Below are 15,470 nucleotides of genomic sequence, written 5' to 3'. Positions count from 1 at the left end.
ATCCGAATGCGGACACTGGCCGACACCGGAAGCCCTCAGTAGTCTACAGCATCCTCCCAACTGCTCGTGAAAACGTGTTTTGCTCCTCACTGCCCTCTATCATTCCCTACCCCAAAAGGATGATACAAAGCCATTTATGGAGAAGTGTAGGAGCTTCTGTTTGGCCTCATGAGGCAACCCCATAAACCGCAATCTGTTATGCTCACGACCGAGGCTTGGACAGAAGTGGCTGGCTGGTGTCAATGGCGGCAGCGGCAGGAGTCTGAGCAGGACTGGCGTGCTTTTATCCACCCAGGTTGCAGTTGGGACCTCAGCACTATGCCTTTATGGAAACCCCACGATTTGGTCATTAGTGCTAATTAGTGACTCTGTGAGGATAAAGAAATCAGAGGGTGAGCACAAGACAAACTTCCTCCACTTGATGATTATGAGCCTGGATCTAAAGGTAACACGCCAGGGTTAACTACCTGGTTCAATGTAGCTAATGACACTTTGTGAACATGACAGCTTATGACACAAAGTGTACAACTGCTGAGTTTTTATAGAAACTGGGCATACAATTATGTCACATAATTGCATATTTCCTGCCAATACAGCCACATCATAAAAATCAGGAAGGAGGATGAGTTTGTCATTCACAAGGGCACCCACTCACAGGGGTCACTGAGGAAAAGGGAGACTGACATGATATCTGGGGCCACACTGAAGAATGCTTAACTCTGACGGTGCCTGGGTGGCTCAGTTGTTAAGCATCTGACTCTTGATTTTGGCTCAGGTCATGATCTCACAGTTTGTGGGATAGAGCCCCTCCTTGGGATTTTCTCTCTCCCTGTCTCTCTCTGCCCCTCCCCTGTGCTGGCTCGCACCCTCTGTCTCTCTCTCTCTCTCTCTCTCTCTCTCTCTCTCTCTCTCTCTCACACACACACACACACACCCACACACACACAAAATAAATAAACTTAAAAAAAAAGAATGCTTAACTCTGCACAGGGAATGAATAGTGAATCTAATCTATCAGGGTTTTACCTAGTGTAACTATGCTCAGTCTCATCTTCTGAGGACAAAGCAGTCATTGGTGTTTACACGTACTACGTACCAAGTGCTGTGCTAAGGGCTTCACACATATTAATTCTTACTCAGCAGAAGGACTCCGTGCAGCAGGCACTATTATTATCCTCAATTTATAGATAAGGAAACTGAGGCAACTAAGAAACTTCATCTAAAATCACATGGCTAGTAAGTGGGTTATGTGGGATTGCAAATCCAGGAAATCTGGTTCTGGAACCTGTGATCTTCGGTACCATGCTGTACTCCTTCTGCGGCAGTGATAATTACATCAGCTACCATTTTTTGAGCATTTAGTAAGTTACAGGCATGCAGCTTCACATATATTACAATCAATCCTTAAACAAGTCTTCAAGGTAAGTATTACTCTCTGCTTTCAAAGATGAGTAAACTGAAGCTAGAAGTGATTTGCTCAAGGTCACACGGCTGTAAGCACAAGAGTCAGGATTTGGACCCAAATGTGTCTGGATTAAAGCTCTCAGTTTTTCTTGCTAAGTCATAAAGCCTCCCAAAGAGCTTGCTTGCAAATGAATTCTTTCTCTGTTCCAAAGTCTGGCCAGCAGTCTGTCTTGTTGACCCCCAACCCCCACAAATTGTCTTCTTGTCTCTCTTCTATCCTGCTTTGTTCATGTGTGAGACCTCCCAAGTCTTCCAAAAAGGACCCAATCACCACCTAAATTCTGTACGGAGCAGGCCAGTGAGACACTCACCAGGGGACCTTTTGTTAGTTTCTAAACAAAGGCAGCTTGAGCCATGGCAAAGGGAAGCCAGCCCTTGCTCAACACCAGACGCTACATCTGGGCAAAACCTCCCCTGAGGGAAGAAACAGCGCCCAAATATGTCCAAAATGAATGAATGATACATTGGTCCCAGGAAGTGAGGAGTTCTCCCTTCTGGCAACTTCATGCTTCCTCCTACTTCCCTCCTCAAAGTCACCCCATACTCACGGAGGAACTTTCTAGTCCTCCACCCTTTTCTGATTTATAATCACAGCTATAACAATCGGCCAACTCACTCTGCCTTTCAACCCAATGCTATCCTGTGAGGCTGGTGAACAACTCTGAAGTCAACTCGAGAGGAAAAAAATCCATCAGCAATAGGTGACCTAATCACAGTCAAATACTGGGCCCAAGGCCAAGAACATGGACTCTACAAGAATTTGTCTCTAATTAATTGTGTACCCAACCTCCCACTGAAAGGCATATTGTAGGTTGATGTCTACCAGATTCCCGAGATACCTGAGTCCTGCTCCCTCACCCCCCTTCCTATAGTTGCACAACTCATACTCAGCCAAATAAGCGGTTTATTTTCCATGGGTGTCTCTTTAATGTCCTGCTAATTTCATATTAGTGATAATAGGATACTGTCTGGGATATAACGCCAACCTAGCGCAAAGCCTGGTACATAATTAGGTTCCTAAAATGTGTATTGAACGAATGCACAAATACATATATCTTTTCATTCTCTGCAATCTGAGTACCACAGACAATATGAAAGATGTTTCCCCTTTTTTCCTTCTAAACCCTTGATGTTGGAAATCGGAACTTGCCACAGTGTCGACCATCACCTCTCTTATGAACATGCCAAAATATCTCCCAACAACCCAGACATTAGCCCTGAATACAGCCCAGATCTTTAGCCCTGAAGACAGACATTCATTTTCTGTCAATTACTGAAAATTTCATCTTCAATATCCTTCCAGTATCTTAAACTTTACATGCAAAAATCAAATCTCTCATATGCCCTTCAAAAACAACTCCTCCTAACTTTGGTATTTCTATTAAAGGCACCATTAATCTACCAGTCACCCAAATCCAAAAGAAACTTTACAGCCCTCTTCCTCTTGTGCTTCCAAGCTCACTTGAAACCTGAATCCCATCTGTCAGCAATTCCTGTAGATTCTTCCCGCACCAGGTGTTTTCCATCTGTCTCTAGACTGTAAGCTCCAGGAGTACAGGGGACAGTATCTGTCCTGCCTGGCATGTGTCTGTCACATGGTAAGAACACAATATATATTTGCTAAATGGTCCAGAGGATCAATTTCTATTCTTTTCATTCCTACCATCCCCCCCTAATTTAGATCTTTATTATCTACTGTGGCAACTGGTGTCACTGTCTCAAGTTTCTGGTCATTTAGCAATTCACCACCATTAAAATTAGGATCAATCTTCTGTAAGCAGAGTTCCTATCTTGACTTGGACAACTAACTGTTCAAACCTTCAGTGGTTCCCAGTGTCTACTGCATAACACCAAACCGTAGTCAAAAGTCAAGGCCCTCCACAATATGGCCCTATCTACCTTTGTCAAATTCTTCTATATGCTCATTAACCAGCCAAGCCAGTCTACTCCCTGGTGCTTTGTATTTTCCTCTGCTATGCCCCTCCCTGGCTACAACATCTCCCCCCTCCCTCTGTCTCCATCTATCAAAATCCTGTCCATTGTCTTCAGTGTCTGGTTTAGACTCCATTTCCTCCCTGCAAGTTTCCTGACCATTCCAACTGTGCACCATCCTTTCTTATAGCACACACTTGGTGCTGACCACATGTTGCCTTATACTGAAGATGTGTTACTGTATTCAGGTGCAATTTATCCCTGATTAGACTATAAATTCATGTAGGAAAAACCATTACTTCTTATTTCTTTGGATCTCCCTCCTCTAAGAGTCTAGAACAATACCTTAAAAATATTCAACAAATATTTGTTGTTGAGAAAAAGGAAAAGCTGGAAGAAAGAGAAAAGCTGTTGGCAGTGGGCTTTAAAGTAGCATAAGGTCTCTGGAAAGAACACAGCAGGATAGCAATGTAGGAGTATTCCTCTAAAGACGCGACAGGAAAAAAAAATAAAAGAAAGAACTGAGCTATTAAAAGTAGGAGATCAAAACCAAGTGAGCCAAGACTGAAAAGGTAATTTACAGCAAGTCTATGTAAAAAAAAAAACAAAAAACAAAAAACCAGCCAAGGCATTATCAATTAGTGTCCCGCTGAGCAATATTAACACAGATTCCACTTAAAAGAGACAATCAAAGGCTCAGCAACAAATAGGAATACATTTATACTCTTCAAAGAGCCAAAGAAAATGCAAGAACATCTTCCCTAGGAAGACTTCCTACCCTCACATAGTATTTTATCTCTGCCCTTAATCAAATCAGGTGGATAGAATTTCAGACATGAAGAGGGTTCACCCACAATTCAAAGGGATGGAGGAAGCCATGTTCCCTGTCTTAAACAAAGCAGAATACGGTAGAATCGAATAAACACATGTAGTTCTATCTGCAGCATCTCTCACTCTTTCTGTGGGGGAGGGGGACGAGAAGGAGCATGATGGGACTATAGGGTCAGACTCTGCAGTGGAAGCAGAGCTGTGTGGGCTTTAATGAGGGTGTTTGCGCGGAGCACAGTGTGGGAGAGGACAAAAGGTGAGCAGGAGCAAAGCAGAATAGGAAGCAAAGCCAAAGAGTGACAGGCTAATGGCTTCCAGGGTAAGAAGGTGTCCAAAAGAAAAAGAAAAAAAAGCAGTCTGGCAATGTTTGTCCCTAAATGCAGTCACTTGAAATTGTAACTAGACACCCAACCGAACTGAGTCTGAGAGGCTGAGATCCAGCCAGGCTGAGACCTTGGTCTGGAAAAGGGCGGGGTGAGTCCATATAGACTGACTTTGGCCCTGGCCACCCTACCCCAGCCCGACTTGAATAGTTTCCATGTCCCTGAGACTCGTCTGCCCAGAGCTGCTGCTGGCAGCTGTTCTCCTGGCAGCACAGAGAGACAAATCCATGGCATTGCTGGGCCAACAGCTGCTCCAGCTCCAGGGGAGGTGACGAGTGCCCGCTGAGATGCTCTGGGCAGAGACTGAACTATTCTAGGGATCAGCCCTAGAGTCAGCAAAATCGAGGCTACACTGCACCGGCTGAATGAAAATACAGTACAATTACCACTCCAGAGACCCAGGAAACCCACAGCCCTTCTTCTGTCCCAGCCTCTCTGACTTTGATGGCTTCTTGCCCTCACATTTATATTTCCGAGGGCACGACTTCAGGTTAGGCCCGTGTTAACCTTAGGCTCACTGCCATACCTCCTCAACAGGCCTCCTGCTACCCCATCTCCCCCCTCCGATTGATCTTATGCAGTGTTGCCATAGTTACCTTCCCAAAGCACAGCCATAATTATGTCCTTTGCTCAAAAACTATCAATGGCTCCCCATGCTTACAGAATAAACCCTGTCGCCTGGCGTTCTTGGCCCACTGTGTTCAAGCCCCCACCAACTTTTCTAAGCATATTCCACGACTGCATTTATCATTCCTGCTCTTCACCACTACAGATGAGTTATCCACCAGTCTTGTTTTTCCAGCTCTGTGCCTTTACCAACCCTGTTCCCTCTGCCTTAAATGCCTCCTCCTCCATCTTTCTATCGTCCGTCTACAACTTGTATGTTGTCTCAGTTGAATTCAGCCTATAAGACTAGCACCTAGCACTTGCATTTGTATTTTCCCGTTTCCCACCTGCTGCACTTCACCTCCTTGAAGCCCCACCCAGTCCCTGACCTGAAGGAACGTCTCTTCCCCATGCACTTGTGGCACTTTGTATGGTGGGTGGACATGATCTTTTACACATCCACCCTGTTACACATCGTAAACGAACATGATAAAGCTGCCAATAGTCCCGCACTATGTTTCCTTTTCTCCTATAGAAAAAGAAACTCTACCTTCCAGTCTCTCCACTCAAGAACCCTGAGCACTCATTACCCTGCTGTCACATCAAACCTGAACTCCTCTGCCTTTCAGAGAGCCATTATTTGCTGTCTATTTCACTTAGCTAAGCATGTTTTCCACTGCTTTTGTAAATATCTGTGTTCTCATAATATAGCCCTCTGCTGAAGCCCTTCATGCAGGACATTGTCCCGTGTCTCTCTTCCCTGTTAGCCAGGATTCCAGAGCTCACCCGAGTCTCCACTGGAATGAGCACAGAGCGCAGCACCCAGTAAGTACTTAACAGGGGTTTGTTGGGTAAATAGCTTGCTTCTCAGGAGAAGATCAGACAGGAAGCTATTAAAGGAAACTAGCCATAACGTGACAGCACAAGGAGTCAAGTTCCCCTCTCATAAGTTCTTGTAGCGCCTTGTACTTCTGTTCCGCAACACTTACCTCAACGGATCTAATTGTGTGATTTGCTCAAGGTCCATTTCCTCATCCTGTTGTAAGTGCTGTGTGCAAGAGACAGTGCCTGCTCACCACTATATCCCAAGGCCCAGTGTCTGGACTGAAGGAGTTCAAGGAATGTGTGATGGACATTAGTTGAATGAATGGAAAAGAAACTTCCTTTTAATGAAGCTGGATCCCTCACGGTCCCTGTCCCCCCTCACCAGCAAACGCTCCCACTTCCTCTCACCTGCACGTGCTGCTGTTCTCTACCTCTAAGGCCTAGCCTAAGTCTCACGTGCTTCATGGAAACTCTCCCGACTATTCCAGATCCTTTATGTATCTCTGATGATTTATCTCTGACCTCTCATCACATCTATATTCTACACACAACCAATGATTTCTATGATTTCTTAATGAGATCATTGTTGCTTTACTCTCTAGTTGCTTCTTGTATGAAAAATCTTCCCTCCCCAGCCAGATACAGCTCCCTATGGAGACGCACAAGAAACTTCCCTTGTATCTTCCAAAGCCTGTACAATACAGAGTACACACATGGCTCTTAATAAATACTCACTAGTTGTTTTGGGGAAAATGAAGCCAGGTACCAGGCTTTATGAGAAGGGAATTCAATTCTTCAGCTTGGGAGAAAAACACCCTATTCCTTGCATGTGATCTTAATCAGAGCAATTCAGCTGACTTACAGATTAGCACATCTGTACCTTAATTTGTAGTAAATATGTCCTTAAGCTGAAAATATGATATAGTCCTAAAAATCAAATGCGATTTTAAGGAGTAGCTTACCAACAGAATAAATCCAACTTTGAGTCCCTTCTTTCTAAAGCACATGATTTCTCTCCCAAATCTTCATTTATCACATACTACTTAATAAAACATTCTATTCTCTTAGGACTGCTTATTGTAAAGAAAACAGGACTTGGGAAAGACAAGGAGCTCTGAGGACAAAACACGTGGAGGAAATTCACATGCTGGCTTATATTGAGAGTGTCATGTGCTCTCAGACTTAGCCTCGCCATATCCACTGCTCAGAGCTGGTTTGTAAAGGATAATTTGTGTCTCAAATTATTAGGACATATGATAAACAAAAATAGAAAATGGAGGAAAATGAGACACACTTGGCGTTAATTCCTAACTTCATTCATTCATTTATTCATCCACGAATGTTTGGTAAACAGCTATTATATACCACATATTACACTAGGCACTGTGGGAGACTGGAAAATGAATCAGGAAAGCTTATACAGTCCATTAAGAGAAGATACCATAAGGCAGACAGTGCTGGCTGCCCTAATAAAAGAACAAATAAAATGCTATAAGAACTCAGGAAAAAGAGAACATCCTTTCTTCTGGGAGAATAAAGAAAGTTTCTTGGAATGTGATGCGTCTGAAATGGGTCTTAAAACAGGTACACCTTTGACACGCATTGATGTGAGTAATAAGTAATAAATTCAAATAACAGGATGGGCAAAGGCCCACTGGAGTTCATGTTTGTTTGGCTACTGTACACCAGAGGACAAAACACAACAGGGAATAAAGCTGGAAAGCTAGCCGGGACCAGATGCACAGGGGCTCCAAGAAGGAGCCAGAGTCCACACCCTTGTGAATAGAGCCATCCTTCTCGAACTTCAACCTGCACACAAATCACCTGAGTAACTTGTTGACTTGGATCTGGGGATGGGACCTGAGATTCTGCATTTCCAGCATCTTAGGTGGTGCCGATATTGGGAGACCACACCTTGAGTGTCAAGAACACAGACAGTGGGAAGCCATTGCACAGAGAAACTGCGGGAAACTAAATATGATAGCAGTGGGTCAGGCAGGTTGGAATGGGGAAAAGCTGTACACTGCGGTCCTGACGCTGGCTGGTTGTTAGAATCATCTGGGAAGCTTTTACACCGTGTTGTTACCCAGGCCCAGATCCCAGAGAGGCTGACTTAATTGCTCTGGAATGGGGCCCAGATTTCAGCATTTTATAAAGTTCTCCAGGGAATTCTAATGTGAAGCCAGAGTTGAGAACCTCTGCTGTAGATGATACAGAAAGTAATGCAATCGTTCAGGCAGCAATGATGATGATCTAAATGACAGCAACAGCAGTGAGAACAGAGTGAATGGGTCACTTGCATAAAATACTATACGAGGAATAGACCTTAGCAACTGTCTGGGCAATGAGTCAGCTGTATGGCTAGAGCACCATTCATTTCTTCCAGTTAAAGACAGTGGGTGAAATGGTGAAGAACACAGACTCTGGAGCCAGACTGCCTTGGTTTGAATCCCAGCTCTACTACCGATATACTAAGAGTTGTGTGTGTGTGTCTGTGTGTGAGTGTGTGTGTGTGTGTGTGTGTGTGTGTGTGTGTAAGAGAGAGAGAGAGAGAGACTCCGAGAGAGAGAGAGAGAGAGAGAGAGAGAGAGAGAGAGAGAGAGAGAGACCTGAGGCAAGTTCCTTAACTTTACGACTCAGTTTCCTCATCTGTAATTTGGGGATACTACAACAACCAACATACACACTTTATGTGGAGTTTAAATGAGTTCAAATACATGTAAAACCCTTAGAACCACGTTTAGCACATAGGAAGAACTATGAAAGTGTCTGCTGTTATTATTATTAGCATGGTTCATCATTTGTCCTGACTTCTCCAGGATCCCGACCTGGGCCAAAGACCATTCTGGAAAAGGAGAAGTCCTGGAGGACTCTCAGCCCTCAGTCAATCTGAAGTCCCCAGGGCACCATCATGAATGCACAAGGGTCTAGGTGGCACACCCTGCCTTCCTCCAGCCCCGCCCTCCCTTCCCAGATCTCTGCAAGAAATGGCCGGAGCCCCTACTTGAACTGCTGGTCCTTGGTGCTGCGCGTCTTGGCCAGGAAGCGCTCCGCCAGCTTCTCCAGGTTGCGGGAGTAGTCCATCTCGATCTCCGCCTTCTTCCGAAAGAAGTCCTGGAGGTCCTGCAGCAGCTGTACCCGGAGCTCACACTGCTGGTCCAGGCATTTCATCTGCTCTGTGAGCTGAGCGCGGATCTCTGCAACAGAAACAAGGCCAGTCAGAGGGAAATCCCTAAAAACAACTAAAAAAAAAAAACCCAAAACCAAATACATACACACTAACATTGACCCTTTCCATTTACTTGGGAACATAATGCCTTTAATTAAAAAAATAGAATAAAATAAAACAAAAAGCCTAAAGCTGAAAATGACCATATGATATGAGGCACCTCCAAAAGTTCTACCAACTCTTTTCGGACCACTGAAGAAACAGGATCCAGGAATCGGCTGAATCATTTAAGAGACACTGCCTATTAGACATATAATATTCAGTTACCATTTATTGAGCAATTTACTGGGTTTCTGGCACAGTACCAAAATTTGGGTTTCCTTTGGCTGAGAGCCTAATGATTTATCTCCATCCTATTAGGAAGGTATTACTTTCATCCCCATTTTAAAGATGAGAAAACTGACTCTTAAAGAAGGTGTGCTATTAAAGTAATGGAACTGGGATTCAAACCCAGAGAGATTGACTCTAGAGCCCAAACTCCTACTTTGCATGCTTTCTCCCATCATTTCAAAATGCTTTTCCATGAGAGCCTGGGTGGCTCAGTCTGTTAAGCATCCAACTTGGGCTCAGATCATGATCTCACAGTTTGTGCTCTGTGCTGACAGCTCGGAGCCTAGAGCCTGCTTCAGATTCTGTGTCTCCCTCAATCTTTGCCCCTCCCCAGCTCGTGCTCTCTCTTTCTCTCTATCAAAAACAAATAAATAAACTTTAAAAATAAATAAATAAACAAAAGGTTTCCTGCATCTCCATGAAGGAGGGTGAGGGTCAGAATATTTTAATGGAGATAGAAAGGGTCCTGCCCAAGGTCAACTGGCATCAGACTTCTAGGCATGCAAATCTTTCACTGTCAGTCAGATTCCATAGTTTCTAATCACAGACTGTAAATCAATCTTCAAGAAGTTCATTTTTTCTCAACAAATATCACTCATACAGCTGTGGCTTCATCGTCAGTGATGCTCAGAGCCTCAGCTGTGTCAAAGCTAGAAATATCTTGGGTGAAGCGCTAGCTTGACAGACTTCTGCCTGGCCAAGAGTTCTCACACAGGGCTAGCAAACACCCTCCCTAGGACTGCAGCAATGGTAGGTCCAGATGCAACCAGATCTGCCTTAAATGCAACACAGCCTTTGTTGCTGACAAGAGCCCTGGCACCCGCAGGAAGTGGCATGCCAGACCCAGACTGCTTTTCAGCTCAGAGCCGGCCTGCCGTGCGTATCCTGCTGAAGTTATATCCCCATCCCCATGTGCGCCTGCAATGGAGCCATTTCTTTCGTCCCTTTCCTGATCAGCTCCAGTGCACTTGGTCGTGGCAGGGACTCTAATCCGAGGAAAAAAGAGTACCTGTACTATTATGCCTTTCTTTATGCAGGCTCCAAATTCATGTCCAAATAGCGGACTTATAACAATGTTTTCTGCCTATGCTATGTAATGCATGGGAGCAGGGGTGGTAGGGAGATCTAGAGTTTTCATCTGAGCCGTGGATAAATCAAAAGCAAAGGCAGGATCACAGATCTGATGCTGAACGTTTTGCCAACCATGCTTATGAAACGACGATGGATAGGCAAATGGCGCATTTAGCACTGCCTTAAAGTAGCTAGGGGTCCATAATCTATCCTTATCTTCATTTTTGTCTCTGTTTTTACTCATGTCAGAACGTGGCATAAATATCTCGTCCTTTATGGGTGATCTCAGTGCAGTTCTCACCCTCTTCGTCCCCACGCCTCCCCCTTGCCAACGGCCAATGCCAATCAAACCTTACAGTAACCTTACCTGAACTGAAACCAAGCACTGGAGGATTGTTTCAAGCAGACAGAAGGCTGAGCAGAAAAGCCGCCTACCTCATCACTCATCAAAGCTCTCTTGTTCTGTGTTTTTGGGGAGTCTGATTACAAGGGTGTTGGGAGGAAGATCTGCAGAGGGCATATCAAGTTTTTGCCAAGGATTTCTGGCCTCTTAAAGGCAACAGCCCTTGTCAAAACTATTCCTAGAGACATCTGTACCTTTTCTGCCTATTGACAGAAGTAGAAGCTGGCAGTAGTAGCCATCGGGTGGGCAGTCTATGGGTGGAGACCACGTTCACAGTGGCCAATGATAATACTTCCAACTTGTTAATTAAGGAAGATTCAGGGCAGCTTAGGACACAAAGGCTACCTAGTCAATTCCAGATTTGCAAAAGGATGTGGATGGGTAAGGGGGCTGTCAGCCCCCTCTGAGTCACCATTTAAGACTTTCTCTCTATAATCCTCTAACCAGGAGAGCAGAATGGAACCAGATATAATGGATGATGCCCACCCTCCACCAGAAAAAGAGGGGGCTGGGCAAATTCCCAAGATCCCTATGAAGTTCCAGAGATAGGTCACTCCAGCGTTGTCCTGTCCAAGGAATTAGCACTTTACAGGAGGCCTCTGAAATATGTGAGTTAAGCTAAGAAGCCCCCACCACCACTCATGCACACCCGACCACCACAGAATTCCACCTTGACTTTCTCAGGTGCCTCCAGGGGGCAGCACAATACAAAGTGCACCCCTCCCTCAGGCATCCCCGCAGGGATCCTGAGGAGAGAGGAGCATGTGTTTACCTTTTGTGGGGCTTTACATACATCATCTCACTTAATCTCCACAAGTAGCCCATTTGGTATCTCCAATTATCCAGGTAACACAGGTAAGGAAAATGAAATAAGACCTGTTAAGTCATTTAACAAAGGGTCATGCAATTAGGTGGAAGTGGGGTTGAAGCTAAATTAAGGTTTGTACAACTTGTCAGAGAGGTTGATTGTGGGTCAGGGAAACAAAAGAAACAGAACACAAGTCTGGACTATCTGAAAGTACTTCTGGGTAAATTACAGTGTCTATGGCCCCCACCCATGGAACATCCCCTTCTCTACCTTCTAGCTGAGGGGTGATTCAGAATCAAGTTTGAACTAGCCCACTGACTCGATAACTAGCCCATGTTTCAACTAGTCCACAACTGGGCTGGCTCCCTTCCCTGCTTCCTGGATCTACTCTACAGGACAGCTTTGGAGGAAGTGCTTTTCTTGTCCAGGGAGCACACGCTGAGGTCTGCCAATGTGCCCAGAGGCCAGAGAAAGCAATGATATACCACTCCCGATCCAGGAAGAGTCCCTGCTAACAGATACCACCTGTCACTGTGGTTGGTTTGTGAAACTCTCCTCTGAGTATCTCCTCTCCCCTGCAACCTGTCTAAAAGGAGAGGCCTCCCTGGCTCCCATCCTCAGGGCATCCACGCAGGCGCAGAAGGGCGACCCCAACCACCCCCATCGCTAGGCTTGCAGCTCTAAAACAGAATGGCCGCTCTGTCCAGTGCAAAATGTGCTGCTTCAGACTTTTGCTGCTGCTGCTGCAAAAAGACAAACAATGGTCCCCAAGAAGGCAGCTGTGCCAGCCCCAGTCCTCTGTCCGTGCACAGAAGGGGAAGAAAACAATAGACCACTGAAGGCCAGCTTGCCTGGGCCATGTGCCCAGGCTGGAGGCCCCTCTACACCTTGGCCTACCAGTAAACTATAGGGGCAGGAAGAAGAAAAGGACAATTTATAAAAACACGGGGGAATTCCCCACAATTCCATCGTGTGCTGAGGTGAGTATGCACGTGCACGGGTGCACACTCAAAGACACACACTCACACCACCCACACTGTGCTTCACCATACCAACCTAGAAGGCTTTAGAAATCCAGATTACAGTTGGATGGGCATTTCTGGGACTGGGGATGATGGGATTCTCCTAGGTTCTGTCCCTAGAACTACATGGGAAAAAATCAAGCTCTTGTTTTCTAGAAGCAGCTGTATCTCAGGGGTGTGAGTGAATTCCATGGCCACCCACAAAGTTAAAGTACAAAGGTGGCCATGAGCTTTGGGCGATAATGCCAAAATGACCTCCCCTGGGAACCTAACACAGGCCTTTATTCATCAAGTCTTTACTGAGCTCCTACTGGATGCCAGACCCTGAGCCCGGGGATGAGGAGGAGGAACAAAACAGGCCCAAGCCCTGCCCTAATGAGGTGTCGCTTGACAAAGAAGAGAGAGGAAAAGAAGGCAGAGCCAGTCTTACTGCTTTTGCCTTGAATATTCTTTATTATAACATAGCCACGGGGATAAGTCCCAACCCAAAGACCAAAGACTGAAAAATCATCAGAAGCAGACAAGAGAAGCCAAACAACAAGCCTAAGAAAAATTCAACATCCTCTGACTCCTTTCTCTATTACATTTTTTTTTAATGACACTTCTTTAGATTCCTTTGCAAAAAGAATCAAAGCCTTACAACTAGTTTCCTGAAAATCAGAATTGACTTTTGGTTGATATTTTATTTCTGGAATTAGATAGTGGTGATGATTGCACAACCTTGGGCATATACTTAAAAAACAAAAAACAAAACACTGAATTCCCATATTTTTAAAAGGGTGAGTTTTACGGTATGAGAATTACATCTCATTTCAAAAATTTAACCCCACCAAACAGCATGTTCTTTTGAGCACCCTCCTGCCAGCAAAGGGGGAAAATGGCCCCAACGGACAGGCACCAGAAAGAGGAAGGAACTCTTGGTTTCCATTTCTCCATCTGCATGGGCTGGGTCTCAGTTCTGCATTGAATATTCTTAAAGCAAATCCTGGAAGCTGCCCCTCTGGATACCAAGCGTGGCCATGACCTTGAACTCCAACTGGCAGATCCTTGTTCCATCATTTCTGGAAGGTATTAGATCAAAACCAAGCAAGGAATGTTTTTATGCATGAGTTCAAATACAAGATCAGTAGACACATCAGCAAAGCTTCCCTTGGGAAGTGCTGACCCCTGGTCCAGGCTTGGCCACAGCTGAGCTCCTAACTCTACCTGTCCTGGCAGTGAAAGGGAGGCTCATTTCCCTTTTAGAAAGAGGGTCAAGAGTCATAAGAAGGATAAAATTAGAAGAAAAACTAGCCCTAATTGGGTACCAATCATTTAACAAAAACAGTCAGGGCCCTGCCACACTTAACAATCATGTGGACTCTAAATTATATAACATCTGCCAATGCACGCGAAGCAGTCCTCTGAAAACTGTCCTCACTTGAGACGACTCCCTGGGAATTCGCCAGTCAGCGGGGTGTAGGGGGATTTTGCTCCGTCTGCTGCTTTCACTCCAGAGATACCAGTCCCTGTCTTCCCTTCTTTCAAAATTCATCTCTCTCTTCGGGAATCTTATGTGATTAAGTCGCACAAAAGCCCCTCCTATGAGTCCCACATTTCTGAGGAGAAAATGGGGGTAAGAAGGCAGGCCAAGAGAAACATGCAACCTTTCAGGAGAGTAACACAGGTCCTCCCCTTCTCCTTGATAGGCTGGTACCTAAGGGACAGGAGCTACAACTCCCACAGGTTCCATTCAGAACACAGAGCATGAGATCAGTCTGTGTTCCCCACTGGGAGCTGGGACTGACTGCCAGTCTTTTTCCACAAAATCTGCCTCACCTGCTTTAGCCCTTTCACAAACACATGATGTCACCTCAGCCACCTTAGGAATATTAATTCCTAGTACCTTTCCAGCCTGTGTTATATAAGAAGACAATTGAGGCTTTCATCAGGCTCTACCCTCCATATCTCTTCCCAAGACCTCTTATCACAAGGGTAATCAGCCCCTATCAAAACTGTTCCTGAGGAAACAAAATGCTGATATGCCCTGCCAAGTCCGGCTCTTTACCCTACTGGTTTGCTTTTCTACAAACTCAGTAATGGGAGGGCCCTTCAAATCCTTGGAGGGCAGATGACGGAATCAAAGCCCAGAGAAGGGAAAGGAATTGCTGGAGATCACATAGCTATTTTAGCTGCAGATGTGGGCCTCAAACCATGTCCTTCTTACTTACTCTAATCATAAAAATTTATTTGTGCACCTTCCAGGTGTTCCGAGAATAGAAAGACAGAAGTTCTCCCTCAAAATGAGCATGGTAGTAGGGAAGAAACAAGTGAAAAATCTATAGCAAACAAGGTGAAGTACAAGGTATGTACATAGTGATACGAAAGCAAAGAAAAAGAAGACCTGTATCAGCTTCAATCCACCTGCTATACCACTTCTTTCGATGACTGACACTATCACTTATATGAGTAGTCACTGTTGCAAGAAAAGACCAGCAAGCTATTTTCAGTGAAGTAGAAAACAGCAAATATGCTTCCTCAAAGAGTGACCAGTAGACTTTTTCGTTGTTACTTTACCCTATTAAATACA

The 15,470-nt window shown here is 45.0% G+C and overlaps 1 protein-coding gene across 9 annotated transcripts in view; it reads right to left on the bottom strand.

Moving 5' to 3' along the window:
* Positions 1–15,470, bottom strand: part of SRGAP2 (SLIT-ROBO Rho GTPase activating protein 2) — a 227,132-nt gene that overhangs the window by 128,395 nt on the left and 83,267 nt on the right. For all 9 annotated transcript variants that reach the window (XM_029935602.1, XM_029935600.1, XM_029935605.1 and 6 more), the window contains exon 3: positions 9,043–9,235. In XM_029935602.1, coding sequence (XP_029791462.1) covers positions 9,043–9,235 — 193 coding nt within the window. The remainder of the gene's footprint in view (positions 1–9,042; positions 9,236–15,470) is intronic.

This window comes from Suricata suricatta, chromosome 3, assembly GCF_006229205.1.
Source record: "Suricata suricatta isolate VVHF042 chromosome 3, meerkat_22Aug2017_6uvM2_HiC, whole genome shotgun sequence".
NCBI classification, from domain to species: domain Eukaryota; kingdom Metazoa; phylum Chordata; class Mammalia; order Carnivora; family Herpestidae; genus Suricata; species Suricata suricatta.
Note: the sequence above shows the minus strand (reverse complement) of the source record. Positions and strands in the feature narration are given on the sequence as shown.